At 37.6% G+C, this 22,021-nt stretch overlaps 1 protein-coding gene across 2 annotated transcripts in view; it reads left to right on the top strand.

The window, feature by feature from the left end:
• Positions 1–22,021, top strand: part of LOC124709124 (DNA helicase MCM9-like) — a 172,146-nt gene that overhangs the window by 130,777 nt on the left and 19,348 nt on the right. For both annotated transcript variants that reach the window (XM_047240782.1, XM_047240783.1), the window contains one exon: positions 20,978–21,150. In XM_047240782.1, coding sequence (XP_047096738.1) covers positions 20,978–21,150 — 173 coding nt within the window. The remainder of the gene's footprint in view (positions 1–20,977; positions 21,151–22,021) is intronic.

Raw genomic sequence — 22,021 nt, forward strand, 5'->3', positions numbered from 1 at the left:
AGGAATGCGGGTAAGCTACTACAAACAGCATAGTGAACGCATTATTGTGGCCAAGATAGATACGAAGCCCACGCCTACTACAGTAGTACAAGTTTATATGCCAACTAGCTCTGCAGATGACGAAGAAATTGAAGAAATGTATGATGAAATAAAAGAAATTATTCAGATTGTGAAGGGAGACGAAAATTTAATAGTCATGGGTGACTGGAATTCGAGTGTAGGAAAAGGGAGAGAAGGAAACGTAGTAGGTGAATATGGATTGGGGGACAGAAATGAAAGAGGAAGCCGCCTGGTCGAATTTTGCACAGAGCACAACATAATCATAACTGACACTTGGTTTAAGAATCATGAAAGAAGGTTGTATACATGGAAGAACCCTGGAGATACTAAAAGGTATCAGATAGATTATATAATGGTAAGACAGAGATTTAGGAACCAGGTTTTAAATTGTAAGACATTTCCAGGGGCAGATGTGGACTCTGACCACAATCTATTGGTTATGACCTGTAGATTAAAACTGAAGAAACTGCAAAAAGGTGGGAAGTTAAGGAGATGGGACCTGGATAAACTGAAAGAACCAGAGGTTGTACAGAGTTTCAGGGAGAGCATAAGGGAACAATTGACAGGAATGGGGGAAAGAAATACAGTAGAAGAAGAATGGGTACCTTTGAGGGATGAAGTAGTGAAGGCAGCAGAGGATCAAGTAGGTAAAAAGACGAGGGCTAGTAGAAATCCTTGGTTAACAGAAGAAATATTGAATTTAATTGATGAAAGAAGAAAATATAAAAATGCAGTAAATGAAGCAGGCAAAAAGGAATACAAACGTGTCAAAAATGGGATCGACAGGAAGTGCAAAATGGCTAAGCAGGGATGGCTAGAGGACAAATGTAAGGATGTAGAGGCCTATCTCACTAGGGGTAAGATAGATACCGCCTACAGGAAAATTAAAGAGACCTTTGGAGATAAGAGAACGACTTGTATGAATATCAAGAGCTCAGATGGAAACCCAGTTCTAAGCAAAGAAGGGAAAGCAGAAAGGTGGAAGGAGTATATAGAGGGTCTATACAAGGGCGATGTACTTGAGGACAATATTATGGAAATGGAAGAGGATGTAGATGAAGATGAAATGGGAGATATGATACTGCGTGAAGAGTTTGACAGAGCACTGAAAGACCTGAGTCGAAACAAGGCCCCCGGAGTAGACAATATTCCATTGGAACTACTGACGGCCGTGGGAGAGCCAGTCCTGACAAAACTCTACCATCTGGTGAGCAAGATGTATGAAACAGGCGAAATACCCTCAGACTTCAAGAAGAATATAATAATTCCAATCCCAAAGAAAGCAGGTGTTGACAGATGTGAAAATTACCGAACTATCAGCTTAATAAGTCACAGCTGCAAAATACTAACACGAATTCTTTACAGACGAATGGAAAAACTAGTAGAAGCCAACCTCGGGGAAGATCAGTTTGGATTCCGTAGAAACACTGGAACACGTGAGGCAATACTGACCTTACGACTTATCTTAGAAGAAAGATTAAGGAAAGGCAAACCTACGTTTCTAGCATTTGTAGACTTAGAGAAAGCTTTTGACAATGTTGACTGGAATACTCTCTTTCAAATTCTAAAGGTGGCAAGGGTAAAATACAGGGAGCGAAAGGCTATTTACAATTTGTACAGAAACCAGATGGCAGTTATAAAGAGTCGAGGGACATGAAAGGGAAGCAGTGGTTGGGAAGGGAGTAAGACAGGGTTGTAGCCTGTCCCCGATGTTGTTCAATCTGTATATTGAGCAAGCAGTAAAGGAAACAAAAGAAAAATTCGGAGTAGGTATTAAAATTCATGGAGAAGAAATAAAAACTTTGAGGTTCGCCGATGACATTGTAATTCTGTCAGAGACAGCAAAGGACTTGGAAGAGCAGTTGAATGGAATGGACAGTGTCTTCAAAGGAGGATATAAGATGAACATCAACAAAAGCAAAACAAGGATAATGGAATGTAGTCTAATCAAGTCGGGTGATGCTGAGGGAATTAGATTAGGAAATGAGGCACTTAAAGTAGTAAAGGAGTTTTGCTATTTGGGGAGCAAAATAACTGATGATGGTCGAAGTAGAGAGGATATAAAATGTAGGCTGGCAATGGCAAGGAAAGCGTTTCTGAAGAAGAGAAATTTGTTAACATCGAGTATAGATTTAAGTGTCAGGAAGTCATTTCTGAAAGTATTGGTATGGAGTGTAGCCATGTATGGAAGTGAAACATGGACGATAAATAGTTTGGACAAGAAGAGAATACAAGCTTTTGAAATGTGGTGCTACAGAAGAATGCTGAAGATTAGATGGGTAGATCACATAACTAATGAGGAAGTATTGAATAGGATTGGGGAGAAGAAAAGTTTGTGGCACAACTTGACAAGAAGAAGGGATCGGTTGGTAGGACATGTTCTGAGGCATCAAGGGATCACCAATTTAGTATTGGAGGGCAGTGTGGAGGGTAAAAATCGTAGAGGGAGACCAAGAGATGAATACACTAAGCAGATTCAGAAGGATGTAGGTTGCAGTAGGTACTGGGAGATGAAAAAGCTTGCACAGGATAGAGTAGCATGGAGAGCTGCATCAAACCAGTCTCAGGACTGAAGACCACAACAACAACAGTCCTAAAAAAGCTTTTAGTTGTTTTTTGTTCCTTGAAGTAGTAGTAGGACAATTGCTTATGGCATCAAGTCTTTTAGGATCAGCTATTATACCTTGTTCTGACACAACATGTCCTAAAAATTTGGCTTGCTCCATTCCAAAACTAGACTTTTTACATTGACTGTTACTCTTTGATCTGCAAATTGTTGAAGCACCTGTTCAATGAGCTTGATATGTTCTAACCAAGTGGGTGTGGCTATTAGCGTGTTGTCTGTATAAACAGTGACTTTGCTTAGCAGTTCTGGTCCCAAAACCTCCAATGCAGATATAAACACTCCTGTGCTACTGTTCAGTCCAAAAGGTAGAACACGAAATTCGTAACTTCTGCCACCATAAACACTGCTGTATATTTTCAATTTTCATCGTGGAGCTTTATTTGCCAGTAAAACATTTTGAGATCAAGTATACTGAAATATTTTGTATTGTAAAACTTGAGAAGCTGTTTGTCCAAGTTGTCTGGTCTTGTGCGTACTGGTACTATAATCTTATTGATACCTCTAGCATTGAGAACTAATTGTACAGAACCATCTGGTTTGCTTACTGATAATGTTGGACTAATATAGGGTGAAAATGAAGTTTTTATATTTCCCCATTTAATCATATGATTCATCTCTTCCCTTACTGCCTCTCGTTTTTCCCATGGAATTGGATATGACATTACATAAAATGTCTCCCATGGATAGACTTCAAATTTATTTTCATAGTCTTTCATTACTCCTGGCTCCTTACTGAAAATATTGGCATTCTTAAATAACAAGTTAGAAAGTTCTTGTCATTGCAAATCATTTAGTACTTGTGATTCACTTAGTTTCTGCTCTACCATTTCGTAACTAACTTCAGTGTTTGCTTCTTGTTCAGTATCAAATTTGTTTGTGAAATATACAACTGGAAATGAATATTGTGCTACTACATTTGACTCTGGTTTGTTTTTGTTACTTTCATCAGGTGTTTTGACTAAATCAATAGAAAAGATTTGATCCTTTACAAAAAGGTGACATTTACCATTACCTATGTCAATCTGTGTTTTGTATGTTCTAAACGTGTCCATGCCAATAAGACAATTAACTATAAGTTTGTCAATTATAAGAAAGTTGCACTTCACTGTAAAATGTTCATTTTGTAATGGAATAAGTGCCTAATGCCTAAAAAATTTAGTCTTACTGCCTGTAGCAGTTTTCACCTTGCAATTTTGTACAGGAAATGTAGGGAATTTGCCTCTCTTCTTCAAGTCACAAAAAAATGCATTTGACATAGGTTGGTAGTTGAAACTGTATCGAAAACTGTGTGTCAATGTTAAATATTTACACCTTGATCATTGCTTGTACTTGTTCTTCCTTGACTTTATCTACTATAGCCAACTCTTGCTGATACGAATCATTCTTGATGTCAGTTTGTTTGTCAAACCTTATGAAACATGTTTCTAGTTTTGCTTAGTCCCCATTCCCTAAGAGGTCAATAGCCTGGGGCTTAACTAAGACCGGTTGGTGTTTTCAGGTGGCATAGTGTGACTTAGTTCATTACTTGGAGTAATTTCAGTGAGCTGCACTGTGTGTGTACTTCGCCAATTTGTGTTGTTAGCTGCTGTGCAGCTATTCTGCTGTCCAAAGGTCGGCTGCGGTACAGCGTAAGGCATGGCATTGTCGCCGTGCGTTGGCCACTGCTGCGGCTGACTTTTTCTATTCATGTTCGGCATAGGGCCTTGTGATTGTGAATTGTAATTTGCATGTGCATTGAAATTACGCCTGTTGTATTGAAAATTTCTTTTAAATATTTTTTTTTTCCGTTCCTGTTACCGCACTCGTAACCTCTGGGTATGTAACGTTGGTGTTGTGTGTACCATCCTTGCTGTGTGTTTAGATCACATTTTACTGACTCATTTACATAACTATGTTGTTGTTGTGTCTTATTTTCCGTTGCTCTATTGGGTACAGGTCTTTCCTCATAGATTAAGTCGATAGAATCAAGCACTGGCAGAAAATATTCAGTGTTGTGCTCTGGTGTTGTGACAAATTTTTCTCTAATGTACGATGGTAAACAACTTTTGAAAATTTTTAATTTGTCTGCCTCTGATATCGGGTTTGTCCAGTAGCGTGTCTTGTTCAGGTATTTTTCAAAGTATCCACGTAGGCTACTGTATTTGCCATTGAATGGTTCAGGGTTGAGAACCTCGTGTCTGGGGCATGTATGCGGGGCATGCATAAAATATAATATATAATGCAAACTGATTAAAAATTGCTGCTTAAATAATTAAAAAAGAAATTTTTAAAGAATAATGGAACGAAATTGGAAATTACATATCCTGAGTGAACTTTAGTTGGCATTAATATCAACAGACCTTCAATATTCAACACATTATTAGATTAACATTAATAAATTTATGTACAGCCTTTTCCTGTTACCTCTATTGTGTATGGAGATTGGTATGACAGTACTGGTTCCGTATCGCCCCTCCTCTGCTCTAGTTCTTGTTTGCTTCGATCCTCTTGATGCAGGTTTCTCGGCGCGGGTGGAATGATGAACAGAATATAAATGTACGAATAAAGTTTTCCTTCCTAATAATTTTCTACAACACTTCTTTAATGTATGGTTGGAGTATAAATTTCTTTTTAACAGTATTAACTCTGTGGAACTCATAATACATCCGCCCACTATCTCTTACGAGACAAACAGGTGAAGGTTAATCTAATGAAGAGTGTATCTCTCCTTGTTTTGTTAGTATGCCAATATTATCTATGGTACAAAATTATTATTATTTTTTCGAGAGCATTAAAAGCATCTACCTTCTTTTTTAACTCTGTAATGTCACTGTTAACTTCAGAAAGTGCTTCATGCTTTACCTGTGTTTTCATATCATTCAATTTTTCGTCAATTTCAGTGCGTAAATTTTTGGCTAAGTCATCGAACTTCTGTGAGACCATCCATGTCTTGCAAATCCTTGAATACTTGTTTTTCTTCTTGTTTCATTGTATTTAGATCTTGTGTAACAGTGGTTTTGTTGCTGTTTTACCATGTTCATATCTGTTTCATATTACTGAAAGTTGTATTGATACTATCTAATTTCTAGTTTATGTTAGATAATAACTGCCATAGCAGTGCTTTAGTTGTACTATTGTGGTTGCTGTCAGCTGTACTTTTCAAGTTAATGTTTGTGCTGTGACCAAGTGGTGTTTGTAACGTGTTGTCAAAATTCATATTGGAATCACACTCCAATATTTCATTCACGAGCAGTATTCGCTCTGGAACGTGTGTGATATTGTCTGGTCAGTTGTAAACACTGTGTCGTTAAGGTCATTCTGCTGTGGAGCATCACTATCATTTGTCATGCCTGCGACACTCATCTCTGATCTGCTTAAACTTTCTGCAGTAGGCATGCATGGTGCCTGAACGTCAATTGTTCGATCACGCAATTCTACGCCATTTTGGCTGATTGCATTTTTGCTATCGCTATCAACAATGGGTATATATTTTTCGGACATGTTATACGAGTATGCTAAAAATAAGATTTTCACAAAAATGTTAAAATTTCATGTGCTACTTATTATATTTGATAATTGTAATTTACATGATGTCAAAGCTTATTTTACGTCTATTATGATGTGCAAACTATTGTACTACTCTTTATGTTTTTCTGACAATAAGTATCACACTGAAAAATTCCTGTAAATTTCTCGCAAATAAATTTCAAGAAGGGAATGATGAGGAGAAGGTTTCTATCTACTTCAAAACAGGCGTTACCATGCGTAATAATGCAAGCAACTTGCGTAGCCATCCTACATTAGCTGCGTTGAACAAAACAGCGTACTATGGAAAATTTTACATAACATGCATCCAATTCTTATTACTTTCCAAAATTTCTTCTCAATTTTTGCCTTCTTGCTTTACTTGCTCCCCGTCGTGATTAATGCAAACAGAAAATACAGACAATTAGTTTTTATGATTCATAACGATGTCATAGAAATTTGTTACTATAATAATAGTTAACAAACCCGACTCCAAACCAGTGCCCTGAAGTCCTGGCACACAGGTCGACAGTTGTTGTATTAACAAAAAAAGAGTAAATAAATAAAATTATTATTACTAAATATTATTAAATATTCATATGGAAACACATTTTTGCGGGATATAATAAGTTTGCATTATTAGAAATGTTCTGTCTTTATTTGAATTTTTCTCGGCTATTGGACTTCGCTTATATTTCAATTGTAGTTGCAGGCAGCAGATTCAGAGAACACCGGCGCTTGTATAATCAAGAAAATTCTCCTTATAAGGTTTTCACTCCATTTCAATAATTAAAAAATACTTGATACTGTTGTTCAATACAATAATAATTCATGCCCATATATGATACATAGGACTCATGATACTTCATATTTAAAATCACACATCTTCATTGTCCTGCTCCTTATTACAGTGTGTGTGTAAAAAACAAAAAACAGTACAAAAACATTGAATGTTTTTTCTTTCATTTGTCTACGCCTCACTGCGCATTCATAATTAATGTCTTTGCTAATGCTTATGATCTATCAGTGTTTCAATTTTTTGTTTCTTAATAAATATTAACTTTACGATATCCTGTGGTCTTTCATCATGTACCTACACAGCAGAAATTTCATCATGCTGCCAACCACAGGAATCCATACCACGCATTTCGACTGTTTGTGAACATCTGCCACATTCAAGTTGTAGTTTGCCTCAGTTTGTCTGTAGTCAGAATTGTATTGATGTTAAAATTGAACAAATAGTGAACAATAGTGCACATTTTTGCATGAGATGGTAAAAGTCTAGATAGCGGCCTGTGGCATACACACGTGTTTCATGTTCAAGTATCATAGACAGTCACTGTAACACACAATGGGAACGAAAGGGGGTGTGTAGCTGCTGGCTCTACGCAGCCAGTGACATTCTCACATCAATGTAGAAGTGAAATCTTACGTGTATTAGGAAAAAACAGCTGTATTGTCAGGTCCCGCTGTAAACACAACCTCAGAATCATAACATATTCAGAAGACAACAAAGATATAAATTTCACAGCTGTACGTTTAGGACAGTGATGATTAAAAATAGTGATACCACAGATGACAAGATCAGTAAGCAAAAAAGGAGACAAACAAAATTGACCTCCTGCTTCTGTTGTACCGTGGCCACTGCTGCCAGGTCACTTAGGTGGACCTCGGCCATGCCAACCCGTTGCAGAGATCCCTGTGTGGCTGGTTCTCCACATTTGTACACAGACACCTGCCGCGCTGGCTCTGTGGAGGGGGGAGAGGTAGTGACATGCCCACATACACCACCAGCACAACCGCAACTTTATATTTGGTGCCACCCACGAGAAGACAGTGTGAGGGCAGCTTCTTCACTCGATGTAGTGTCACTGTTGGACGAGTGTTCCTGGTGGCATGCTGCCAACATGGCCTCACCCTCTTGTGCTTCAACCATGCTGGGTGACAGATCCAATCACAGACGAGGACAGTTATGTGTTATTGTATGATGAACATTGCTTGTGATCAGACTCAATATGGACTTGTATTCTTCTGTTCATGTTCTCTCATTCTCGGGTAATTCTGGTGCTTGGTATCTGCTGTTGTATATATTTGTGTGTTGCTGTTGTAATTGTTGATAAAGAACTGTAGATGTGACAAAATGCAGCCTGATCACAGACTAAAAACATACTAACCGATTTGATCCACATTCTGTTCTATATATCAAGTTACATTTTTCCAGAATGTTCTAGGCACTGTTTGTTCAAATTAGAGATTATCATAACATACGGTCTTAAAAACAGAAACAATCTAAATAAACTTCCATCTTTTTGTGTGATCAGAAATCTGAGAACAAAAGTGATAATAAAGATTCTTTGATATAGTCATAAAATAAAAATGTAAAATTTCAAGATATGCCACATCACAAAGTTTTTTTACACTGAGACTTTATATCACAATAAGTATTTTTATGAAACTGGATGTATTTCTCAAATATAAGAATGATTTTTAATTTGATGAATAATAAAGTTTTGCTTATCATTACATAAATTAAATTTTGAAAATAATAAAATGCACATGGCATTTGTTATGAATGATATAAAACAAATAGAAACAAATTACGTATATTTTAGAGAAAAAAATCTCTCTTGTGAAGTGGAATCTCTAGGATGACCAAGTTTTTTGTACTGCACATCATTCGCATAATAGTTCATAAAATAGTAATATAGATGAATTCGGAAAAGATTATAATTTCATAAATACTTCAAGGTGTAATGGTCTTGTATAAAGACCATGAATTTCGTACTGTATAATCAAAATCAGAATAAACATTGCCGAAAAATGAGATGGGGTTGATGGTACCAAGATATAAAAAGCCCATGATCTTGGTTTGTTATAGTACAAAACCAAGACTGTACCCAGGCATACATCTCTTTGCATGAAGCAAATCGACAGCCATGAATGTCTTTTTTCCGGGCTCCAGAAATATGAAAATTGCGTGGGGAGAGATTGGGAGTGTATAGAGGATTTGTAAGGGAGTCCCAGTGAATCATCTGCAAGGTAGGTGAAACAACCTTGGCAACATGTGGGCATGCATCATCCTGCAGCGGTATGATGCCGTTCATCAACCTGCTGTTCACTGACTTTTTGGAACATGACACCACAGTTATCACACAGCAGTACATGGATGCTTTGCAAAAATTGAAGCACAGCACCAAATTCGAACACTGAGAAATGTTGACGAACGGTATCATTCTGTTACTAGACAATGCCTGCCCACATATTGCCAAGGTTGTGTGGACTTCACTGCAGATGTCTCATGGGGAAGCCCTTACACGTCATCCATACAGTCTCGATCTCTTCCCATGAGATTTTCAAATTTTTGGAGCACTGAATCAATTTACTTCAGACAGAGAGTTGCACACCTTGGTACAATCACTGTTCCATAGGCAACCACGAACATTTTTCCATGAAGGCATTGACCAACTTGCCTGTTAGTGGAATAAATGTATTAATTGTTTTGGTGATTACTTTTGAAATATTAAACAGTTTACTTATTTTTTTCTTTCATCTGTCTCATTTTCATTTGACTCTCCTTGTTCAATAATACACAGATGTCAATTAATAAGTCCTGTAGATACCTCTCAAATGAATCGTATGGCAAGTTTCTCATTGCAAGTGGGAGTTTATTATATAGCTTTTGCCATTATATTTGAAACTATTTTTGGAGTTACTTATTCTAGTATATTCTATGTCTACATTAGTTATGCTCCTTGTTGCATAATTGTGGATAATACTCCTGTAAGTTAGTCACTATGCCCACTATATCCTCATCGACAATTTCTTCTCCTTTCAAGCCACCACTGACACACAAATCCGTCGTACAGCAACGGGCATTTGCATGGCACCATCCTATGCCTACGTATTCACGCTCCATGTAGAAGAACCCTTCCTAAACACCCAGAATCGCAAACACCTCACCTGGTTCAGATTCATTACTGACATCTTTGTAGTCTAGACTGAGGGTGAGGACGCACTAATCACATTCCTCCAGAACCTCAACACCTTCTTCCCCATTTTCTGTACCTGGTTCTTGTAAACCCAACAGGCCACCTTCCTCAGTGTTGACCTTCATTTCAAGGATGGCTGTCTCAGTACCTCCGGCCACATCAAACCGACCAATTGCTAACACCACCTCCAACTACCACCTGTTCTATAGCAAGGACTCCCTTCATACAATCTATCCAGCTGTGGTCATCATATCTTTAGTGACGAGTAATCCATCTGAAAATATGCCAAGTGTCTCACTGAGACCTTAACAGACTGCAACCCCAACCCAGCCTTGTCCAGAAACAGATCTCCCATGCCTTGTCTCTCCAGTCACTCACCACTTACCACATACCCACTGTCTGGCCACAAAGGAGCACTCTTGTTGTGATTCAGCACCGCCCATGCTTGGAGCAACTAAATCACATTCTCCACATGGGTTTCAACTACTTCCCACTGTGCCCTGAAGTGAGGAATATTCTACTCACTATCCTCCCCAACTCTTCCACGGTGATATTCCTCTTCACACAAAACCTACCCAGTATCCTCACCCATCCCTACTCTGTCCCTGTTTCCAGCCCTTGCCTCATGGCTCATATCCCTGCAGTAGACCTAGATGCAAGATCTGTCCCATATATCCTCCCACTATCACCTACTACAATCCTGTCACTGGCATCTCACATTCCATCAAGAGAAGGGCTTTCTGCGAAGGCAGCTTGTGATCTACAAAGTAAGCCACAACCACTGTCCTGCTTCCTTCATGGACAGGGCAACTAACAAGCTATCTGTCCACATAAATGGCCACAGCCAGACTGTAGCCAAGAAACAGCTGGTCATTCCACCTATCTAACCTATCACCTGTGGGGTGTGTGTGTGTGTGTGTGTGTGTGTGTGTGTGTGTGTGTGTGTGTGTGTAGTATTGTGTTTGAGTGAATGTGTTTGTTTTCTATATGCAAAAAGGACTTTTTTGTCTGGAAGCTTAAATGTTTAGAAATCCTTTCGTTCTGCCAAGTCGCAGACTTAACACTTCCTGTATATGGTGAGTAGCAATTATCCTTTTCATAATATTGTAGATATGATTTGTTTTATGATAGTGCATTATCCTTGGTTCCATATTTTGCAAATTTAGATGTTAGGATGTCAAATGCTTTGCTCAGGTCAAGCAGCATAGCATGCTTTGCTCAGGTCAAGCAGCATATCACAGGGAAAAGAATGGCTTTCAAAGGACTCCAGTACACCTGTAGTCAGAGACTTTACAGCTTCAATGGTGGATAGACCAGGCTGTTCCATCCAGTGCTCTTTGACCTTAGATATTCTGGCACTGAGGGATATTGTAACTGTCAGGACTATTTTATTACCCTTTTTATAAATTAGGACAACAATTGTGGATTTGAAGATGTCACGGAATTTCCCACTATAACATGCAGTTTACACAGTCAGCCAGAGGAGACACTGTAATATCAGTGATATGTTTCAGGATGTACTTTGAGAAACCATAAGTCCGTTTAGTACATGAGTAAGCTAGTTTACATACAGATCAGTGTACAACCTGACAACTAACCTGTGTTCACTTGAAAGTAGTGTGTCTCAAATCAGCAAGGTCCATGTTAGAATTATTTCACCTATTTCTGTGATATCAGATTTACCAGGATTGGCACAGTTCAGGTGACACTGAAGTCACTTGCATGGTTCATGTTGCCCTTCTATAGCATTCATTTCTTTCCAGGCTGCTTTATATCAATCTGCGTGCTATGGCCATTACTGCTGTGTGGTGTTGTTTTGTCCTGAGTGCAGCTAGCCTCGTCTTGTAACCCCTTATGTGTATGTTATTCTGACTCACGTATTGCCACACTCACAGTTACCAGCCTGTGGCTGCTAATGCAGTACTTCACAGTGGCTTTCTCTCTACTTGTTATTAATTTTTGCTAAAAAAATGGTTCAAATGGCTCTGAGCACTATGGGACTCAACTTCTGAGGTCATCAGACCCCTAGAACTTAGAACTACTTAGACCTAACTAACCTAGGGACATCACACACATCCATGCCCGAGGCAGGATTCAAACCTGAGACTGTAGCGGTCTCACGGCTCCAGACTGTAGCGCCTAGAACCGCACAGCCACTCCGGCCAGCGTTTGCTGAAAACGGGGTAGTAGCATTACATATATTAAAAAAATAAGTAAACTGTGTCTATCTGAATATTCAATATGGTGTTGTCCAAAAATGTGAAGTAAATTGGTCAAGAACTTTTCAAGATATTAGGTACCAATGTTTTGACTTTATATACACGGTGGTCCATTGATAGTGACTGGGCCAAATATCTCATGAAATAAGCATCAAACGAAAAAATTACAAAGAATGAAACTCGTCTAGCTTGAAGGGAGAAACCAGATGGCGCTATGGTTGGCCCGCTAGATGGTGTTACCATAGGTCAAACGGATATCAACTGCATTTTTTTAAATAGGGCCCCCCTTTTTTGTTACATATTCGTGTAGTACGTAAAGAAATATGAATGTTTTAGTTGGACCACTTTTTCCGCTTTGTGATAAATGGCACTGTAATAGTCACAAACGTATAAGTATGTGGTATCACTTAACATTCCGCCAGTGCGGACGGTATTTGCTTCGTGATACATTACCTGTGTTAAAATGGACCGTTTACCAATTGGGGTAAAGGTCAATATCGTGTTGATGTACGGCTATTGCGATCAAAATGCCCAATGGGCGTGTGCTATGTATGCTGCTCGGTATCCTGGACGACATCACACAAGTGTCTGGACAGTTCGCTGGATAGTTACGTTATTTAAGGGAACAGGAAGTGTTCAGCCACTTGTGAAATGTCAGCCACGACCTGCAACAAATGATGATGCCCAAGTATGTGTTTTAGCTGCTGTTGTGGCTAATCCGCACATCAGTAGCAGACAAAATGTGCAAGAATCGGGAATCTCAGAAACGTCGGTGTTGAGAATGCTACATCAATATCGATTGCACCCGTACCATATTTCTGTGCACCAGTTATTGCATGGCGACAACTTTGAACGTCGTGTACAGTTCTGCCACTGGGCACAAGAGAAATTACGGGACGATGACAGATTTATATAACTGTGTAGGCTTCCGCAGCCAGAGTTAGTCGACATAAAAGTTTTCTGGGTATGGTACCACGTCATAATGTAAAAAACTACTGCTGCTGGAGAAAAACCAACGTTACGGCCACAGTTGCAGCGGCCTTCTTCTGGGTCTAAGAAGGAGGTTGCTGCAACTGTGGCCAAAACATTGGTTTTTCTCCAGCAGCAGTAGTTTTTTACATTATGATGCAGTTCCATACCCAAAAAACTTTTATGTTGATGACAGATTTTTTGCACGCATTCTATTTTGCGACGAAGCGTCATTCACCAACAGCGGTAACGTAAACCGGCATAATATGCACTATTGGGCAACAGAAAATCCACAATGGCTGCGACAAGTGGAACATCAGCGACCTTAGTGGGTTAATGTATGGTGCGGCATTGTGGGAGGAAGGATAATTGCCCCCATTTTATCGATGGCAATCTAAATGGTGCTATGTATGCTGATTTCCTACGTAATGTTCTACCGATGTTGCTACAAGATTTTTCACTGCATGACAGAATGGCGATGTACTTCCAACATGATGGATGTCCAGCACATAGCTCGTGTGCGGTTGAAGCAGTATTGAATAGCATATTTCATGACATGTGGATTGGTCATCGAAGCACCCGATCTGACATCCCCAGATTTCTTTCTGTGGGGAAAAATGAGGGATATTTGCTATCGTGATCCATCAACAACGCCTGACAACATTCGTCAGCGCATTGTCAATGCATGTGCGAACATTACGGAAGGCGAACTACTCGCTGTTGAGACGAATGTCATTACACGTATTGCCAAATGCATTGAGGTTGACGGACATCATTTTGAGCATTTATTGCATTAATGTGGTATTTGCAGGTAATCACGCTGTAACAGCATGCGTTCTCAGAAATGATAAGTTCACAAAGGTACATGCATCGCATTGGAACAACCAAAATAAAATGTTCAAACGTACCTACGTTCTGTATTTTAATTTAAAAAACCTACCTGTTACCAACTGTTTGTCTAAAATTGTGAGCCATATGTTTGTGACTATTACAGTGCCATCTATCACAAAGCAAAAAAAGTTTTCCAACAAAAACATTCATATTTTTTTATGTACTACACGAATATATAATAAAAAATGGGGGTTCCTATTTAAAAAAACACAGTTGATATCCGTTTGACCTATGGCAACGCCATCTAGAGGGCCAACCATAGCGCCATCTGGTTTCCCCCTTCAAGCTAGACAAGTTTCCTTCTTTATAGTTTTTTCGTTTGACGCTTATTTCGTGAGATATTTGGCCAGGTCACGATCAATGGGCCACCCTGTATATCTGAATGTTAATTAAAGTGTAAAAATCTGAAGCCAAATCGGTCAAGAATTTTCAGAGATATTTGATAACAGTGGTTCCCCATTTATACAAGTATATTGCACATATAGTTAGATATAATATATATATTAAAATACGGGGGTAATCCCAAAAGTAAGGTCTCCTATTTTTTAATAAGTACATAGACCTGTTTATTTCTACAGTGGTTTACACAGTTTACAGCTTGAACATTCAGCTATTTTTCGACATAATCAACATTTCTGTCAATGCATTTTTGTGGACGCTGTGGCAGTTTTTGTATGCCCATGTCATACCAGCTCGCCGCCATGCTGTTCAGAAAGTTATGAACCTCTTCTTTCACCTCTTCGTCGGACGAGGTGAAAGACTTTCTGAACAGCATGGTGGCGAGCTGGTATGACATGGGCATACAAAAACTGCCACAGCGTCTACAAAAATGCATTGACATAAATGGTGATTAAGTCGAAAAATAGCTAAATGTTCAAGCTGTAAACTGATGTAAACCACTGTAGAAATAAACAGGTCTATGTACTTATAAAAAAAATAGGAGACCTTACTTTTGGGATTACCCTCGTATATAGCCTATTTCTGTCTGGATGTTAATTAGAGTAATGTGGAAAAATTTGATGTCATCGGTCAAGAACTTTTCGAGATTTTTGATAACAAAGCCATCTCTTCACATATTACATATATCATATGTTTTTTTATCTGTTCAAAAATATATATACCCTGCGTGGTCATTAGAGTAACATGGAAAAAAGTTGAGTAAATCAGTCAAGAAGTATTAGAGATTTTTGGTAACAACGTTTTCCCATTGTAGAGTATTTATTAGAGTATCTTGTAAACATTTGAAACAAATCAGTCAAGTATATTTTGAGATTTTTGGCAACAGCATTAAACAACAACTCGTCTTTATATAGTAGTACAGGTACCTTTATTCCCTGTCCTATTCTCTGCTTCATAATAGAATCACCAGCATTTGTCATGATTTTGGCACTTTTAGTTAGTTGTGAACAAAACTTATTGAGTAAGTTACTGAGAGTGTCAATAAACATATCAAAGGCACTGTCACGTTGTTACAGTTACTCAGACTTTCGCACTCACCTTTGGATAACTTGGACCTCAAGCGCATAATGTGGTTTGCTTTTAACATTATGAACTCCTTAACATAGGAGGATCGCTGTACACTATGTTTAACACTTTCAGTAGTCAGCCATAATCGTAGATGATCTGATTGTATTGGATCCATCACATTGTAATTGAATTAATTTTTATCTAGGTTAGTAATTATAGTGTGCTAGTATGCATCTAGTCTTGCTGGATGTTCATTAGTCCAATACAAATTAACAGCTTATAAATAGTTAAGCAGGCCACAATTTTTTTACACATAATGTTAAGATGAATTTCGGCAAGAAACACAAGGTTGAAGTTGCCATGTTTCATCTCCAGGTTCTCAAGATCTTCAGTAAACGCTGTAATATCAAATTTTGAGTTAAAATAGACAGAGACAAGTATTAGCTTAATGCTAGAAATGAGTACAGCCACAATTTCAAAACCTTCCTTTTGAAAAAACATTACACATTTAGTGTGTCATAGCTAATATTAAACACTTTATTTACAAAAATAGCTACTTCTCCAAGGCTATTGTAGTCCTACAGTGTACTTGCTTAGCACATGTCCTACAGGGAAGTAAAAGGCAGATTCAGCTTGTATGAGCCACTGGTCATTTATGCACAAGATATACCACAGTTTGTGTTTAAGGACATATCTAGTTCATTTAATTTTTTATGTGAAACATTAGTAATGTACTGTCTGTGGCTACTGGTAGGGAAAGCATATGACATTCGTCTTTTCACATTTATTATTGGCAGCGGGCTCCCACTCAGCAGGCTTAAATATCTGCTTTGACTCAGTGCTCCAATTTATCTCAAGTTATAACAGTTTATTTCTAAGACAATGAATGTTTAGGCTTAAAATCTATGTGTAACTAGGATAAGGACTGGTTACAATCATATTTATGTTATGCTGTGTCATATTCCTTCGTATGTCCTGTTGACATCCCAAAAATCCACAAGAAGCGCAGGTTTTCTCTGTCTCACGGATCATTCACTGAACTGTGATTAGTTGCTTGCTACTGTTGCATTCATTTCTGTTGGTGGTGGTGGTGGTGGTGGTGGTGGTGGTGCTGCTGTTTGAGATCCAACAACTTATATTTGGTTTCAAGTGATATGACTTCACTGTCTGCAGATTTGACTCCTGATTCTCTAGATAGCACCTATTTCTTGTTCATGAGCGGTATTACCTCCCTGGCATCATCCTGCACATTTGAGATTTTATTTACTGATCACTGTTGTTATAACGCTTTCTCATTCCTGTTCACATACTGGACAATTGTTGTTTCACTTACGATATTCTGAGCCAGTGAATTAGCATTAAGCAAATTCTGGGGCCATCTAAGAGGAATAGGTTTCTATTGTGGTGGTATTTTGTTTTTTTCTTCCATAATTGCTGCATTTAGAAAGGTACTTAATGTATTTTTTCCTGACAAGTTTAGGCGCATCACATGGTTAGTAAACTGGAAATTAACAAACATCTAGGTCACAGCCAAGATTTAATCCTAAATGACCAGACACAGCCCAATACTTCCCCTCTCCTAAACTTCATATAATCATCACTGTTTGTAGTGGTTAATAAAAAAAAGAAAAATAGAGAAGAAAAGAAAAAGAAAAAAAGGTTGAAAATGTGGGAAGAAATGGTGAATAAAAGGGGGTTTTAAAATCGTAAATGACCGTGAAAAAAAAGGGAAAGAATGAAAAGCAAATCGGACTTCGTATTACAGAAAAGCTATTGTTAGGGTGGTCCTTGTGGCGTTTTTGAGCAAAAGTTAAACCAATTTCCACTACAAAAAGTATTGAAAAAGAACAAAGAATAACAAAATGTAACTGACAGGGGGAAATGACGTAGATAAGAGTTCATCCTTTACCAGGTAAACTTGTCTTCTTTCGTGTGGCGTCCAGGTCTTCAAAAATCTTTTTTTATTTCTGCGTGAAAAGTCTGCTCCAAAATCTTGCAAACGTCCAGGAATCACTAATTTGTACCAATTAAAATCATCTTGATACTGTATGCAATTTAATTTACTTTGCTACTTCCATCCTCCGAATTTTTTAACAACTTCCACAATATGTCTACACATTAAAATCAGATCAAGACTAGCTAATAAGTTTTTTTTTTTTTCGTCTTCATCAGATCACGTCTGCCTTCAGCTTCGGCTATCAAGAGACAATTGAAAACGGATAGAAAACAAAAAAGGTTACAATTTTTGTATTTTCTCTGCCGTCGAGCGCTCATACCGCTGCAACGGGACATTTTTATCTGAGGGAACAATTGTAGCGCGGCGAAATTCAAAGTCCCGCTACATCACATGGTTAGTAAACTAGAAATTAACAAACATCTAGGTCACAGCCAAGATTTAATCCTAAATGACCAGACATAGCCCAATACTTCCCCTCTCCTAAACTTCATATAATCATCACTGTTGTTCATTACTTCCCACACTGTCTGTTCCTACATGTTCCCATTTTCCTGTATTCATTAAGTTCTTTTGTTTTATTGAAGCTGTCTATGTATTCCGTATAGACTGTAGTTTCAACTGTTAAGTTGAACATCAATGTTTAAAGGTAAATCATTTATGTACGGCAGAAAAAGATAAGGCCCTAAAATTGAGCCCCATGGGACCCCTGTATAAATCTTATTCCAGTCCGGGAATGATTTTTTCCATTTGAATTTAGAATAACTCTTAAGTTTTCTTTTGACAAATAAGATTTGAACTACTGCAGTGCCCTGTTCAAGATCCCATACCTCTCTAGCTTGTGTAGAAGTATTTTAAGTGATTGACCAAGTCAAAAGCTTTGGTCAAATCACAAAAAAAATATCTGTGACCTTTTTATTATCTTTTCAGTGACTTCCCTGATAGCATTTATTGTAGTGTTCCCCTTTTGAAATCCAAACTGATTTTTAACTGTAAAATTGTTTTCTATAAGAAAGTTTTCAAGATGTTTTGCAACAATCCTTTCTATCACCTTACCAAAAACTGACAACAGGGAAATAGGGCAGTAACTTCCCCTGTAATCTGGTGAGCCTTCCTTAAACAATGGTCTTATCTCAACATATTTTGATACATCTGGGAAATATCCTTCCTCAAATGACCGATTAATAATTTTAGCCAAAGGATGAGAAATGATGTTATAAACAGTGTTGACTACAGTAGTTAGAATTTCATCCCACCCAGCTGATTTCTTGTATTTTAAAGACACTACAGCATCTTCTACATCTTTTGGAATAATTCTTTCGAATGTTTTAAGTCTTGCATTTTGTTTTATATTTATAAAGTTGACATCTGCCTTGTCCTGGTGGGCTGTGATATCTACTTCTGATTTTGTCAAGTACTAATTTTATTTTATTTTATTAGTTTTGTTTATTAATAGAAACTGTTATGTACGCATGCTGTTCCTATTTTGTGTTAAAGTTTCTCCTGTGTACTCCATTTTTATTTAATTACTGTTCAGTCGTTGCATTATCACCACACTGTCAAAGATGTTACTTACTGTATGTTTCTGCTTCAGTCTAGACATGTTACTTCTCTTCCAATGTGTTTTGCGAACATTGTAACTTCTTTAGTCCCAATACTCAGTAAATGTCTGAAGATGGCCTTGTAAGCTGAAAACCGGTTAACACAATAAAAATTAATTCTGTAGAACAAAAACAAACTGGTGCTTTTCATTTATTATAATGTTGTTCTACTAAGAACTGACACTAGATTCTGTTGACATAACCCATTGTAGGTGACATTTTTTTGCTTAATGCTTTATATTTGTTGTTTACTTACTCCAAGTTCATGAATGTTCACCAAACTTTGAGAGTTCACTTTTGCATTCATCCCATGCTACCTTTTTGGCTGCATCACTTTTTTAATTCTAGGAGTGAAACCATGTACACCTAAACTTGCCACCATGTTGAAAATATTTGTACCAACTAAATGTGGTCTGCCACCTGCATCATATATGACTGAGCTTATGTGATCATTGACAGTGTAGGAAAATATACATTGCTACTTAGCATAAAGATGACATGTTAAAGCCATCGTTCCATTTCATAACCAAACAGATCATTACACCCAGGCATTTGTCAGTATACAAGCAGCGTGAATTCTCCTCCTTGATGTGATGCAGCCTGCTGGCTGTGTGATAAGTGTCAAATTAATTTTTGAAATATGCAACTCTACTCTTTCCCAAAGCCTACCTGTTCTGCAATCGAGAAAAATTTTGTATTTTCGAAATGTTTGCAAGATAAGTCTCTCCAACACATTATGAGAGTTGAATAAAAGGGAAATTGCACAATATCTTTTCTGGTATTTAAAATTGCTATAATTTTAGCTCTCCACTCTCCCACCCCCCTTTTTGTATCTTTCAGATTTGAAGACCATTATCCAATAACTATAACAGCTGTTTCTTTTTTAAGGTACCAGATTTTTTTAAAAAATCTGATTAGTTTGCAAATCATCCACTCCAACAGCCTTACTCATCCTATATTTCCCAGAGCAAGTTTCACGTCATGTAATGTGGAAGTTATTTTATAACTCACTCATTTTGTAATTGTATTCTTGCTTCCTTTGATACAAGAAGGTGAGTTTCTATTAAATAAAGATGTGAGTTGTCTGATCTACTTTGCAGATACAAGAAATGTCTCATTTGAAAAAAGAATTATAAAATACAACATAAATATAATTACAGGCTAAATTTTTAATTATATAAGAAAACATAATGTATTGGACTCACAGTTTGTTTTATGACGAGGAATGCTACCAAGTCCCTATTCTGTCTAGAATGCGCACGAAATATCTGGAAATCTGTCAAAGACTTTAGTGATCTGTCAGAAAATAGACAGGAGGCACCTCAATCACTCCATGTTCAATGATATGAGTAGCTGAAGTGCTAATTTCCAATTTCATGCAATCTGAATAAAGAATAATAAGATCCTGGTATGCTATGTGCTTATAATAAAGATTTTATTACAGTTTTATTTGCTTGAAATTAATCTCCCCCCCCCCCCCTCCCCCCGCCCCCAGTACTCTTTTTCATTCTGTTTCATGTGTTCCAAAAAGAAGTAGAAAATTAAATTTATTGTAAGCTTGTCAGCAACTCTGTAAATATTGTACAGATTTAGAAATAAATATCACATGTGATGCCACACAGCTTGTAACAGAATCACACATTAACTGTTGAAATATTGATTCCAGCTCGTAGTGAGTACAGTCTCTCTCATTACAGACTATCACAGGCTCATGCGAGGTTGATGTTCAGGGAAACCGTGACTGTGCAGGATGCAGTAATAGCTATAGCACTTATGGAATCCTCAATGCAAAGTGCTGCTCTTATCAGTGGAATGGATACTCTTCATACATCTTTCCCTGACAATCCAACAATGGAATACAAGGACCATGGTAAGCAAGTCTCTCTAATATATATATTTTACTCAACTCTTTACAAATGACTAAAACTGGACATGTAGTATATACAACGAGCATCATTCTCATATGGATTAGAAATTAAGAAACAAGAGAAACATCAAAAGTAATTTGGAAAATCATAGGAATCTTCAAAAAAAATCTAAGTTCTTAGAAATAGAAGAAACCAAACTTTTTAAACATGCACTTGAAGGGTATCAAGTACGAAGAGTTATTTTCAAGAATGAAAATGGCAAGATAGGTTTAAATAACAAGGAAAATACTAGCAAAATTTTTTGGCTGGGTCTTTAATACTTTACGTGCAGCTCACGTAGATTTACGTGTTTCCACTTCCAACTACTTTGGACAGATAACATAAATTTCTGTTTTTTGATCTGCACACGTTTTCTGAGACCTCTTGCTAATACCAGCAACTGTTTCAATCTAACAAAAAGTTGTACATGAATTGAAAGGTTCATTACAGTGAACAACTGTATGAATTTATTTTTGTCTTTTGTTTTACCGCGAGATAGTCAGTATTACAGTTGTTGCCTTGTGCATTGAGGCTTGAAAACGGTTGACGGAAAACGAGATTCTTGCTGAAATGATTGCGGACAATTGTTCTGAAGTTCCAAGTGATTCAATTGAGGTTATTGATAGTGTTAGTGGAAGTGAAGAAGAAAGCAACAGGGCTATAATCAACCAAAGTGAGACCATTGTGAACGATTTAGATTACTAAGCTTCTGCCAGCAAAAGTTGGTGAAGAAGGACAAGACCATTATTTTAGAAACATTTAAAAGAAATCCAGGTGTAAAACCCCTTCCCAGTAAGATCGGTAGCTTTATAAGAGCTGTGAAATTATTTCTAG

This window comes from Schistocerca piceifrons, chromosome 7 (assembly GCF_021461385.2).
Source record: "Schistocerca piceifrons isolate TAMUIC-IGC-003096 chromosome 7, iqSchPice1.1, whole genome shotgun sequence".
Taxonomy (NCBI): Eukaryota; Metazoa; Arthropoda; class Insecta; order Orthoptera; family Acrididae; genus Schistocerca; species Schistocerca piceifrons.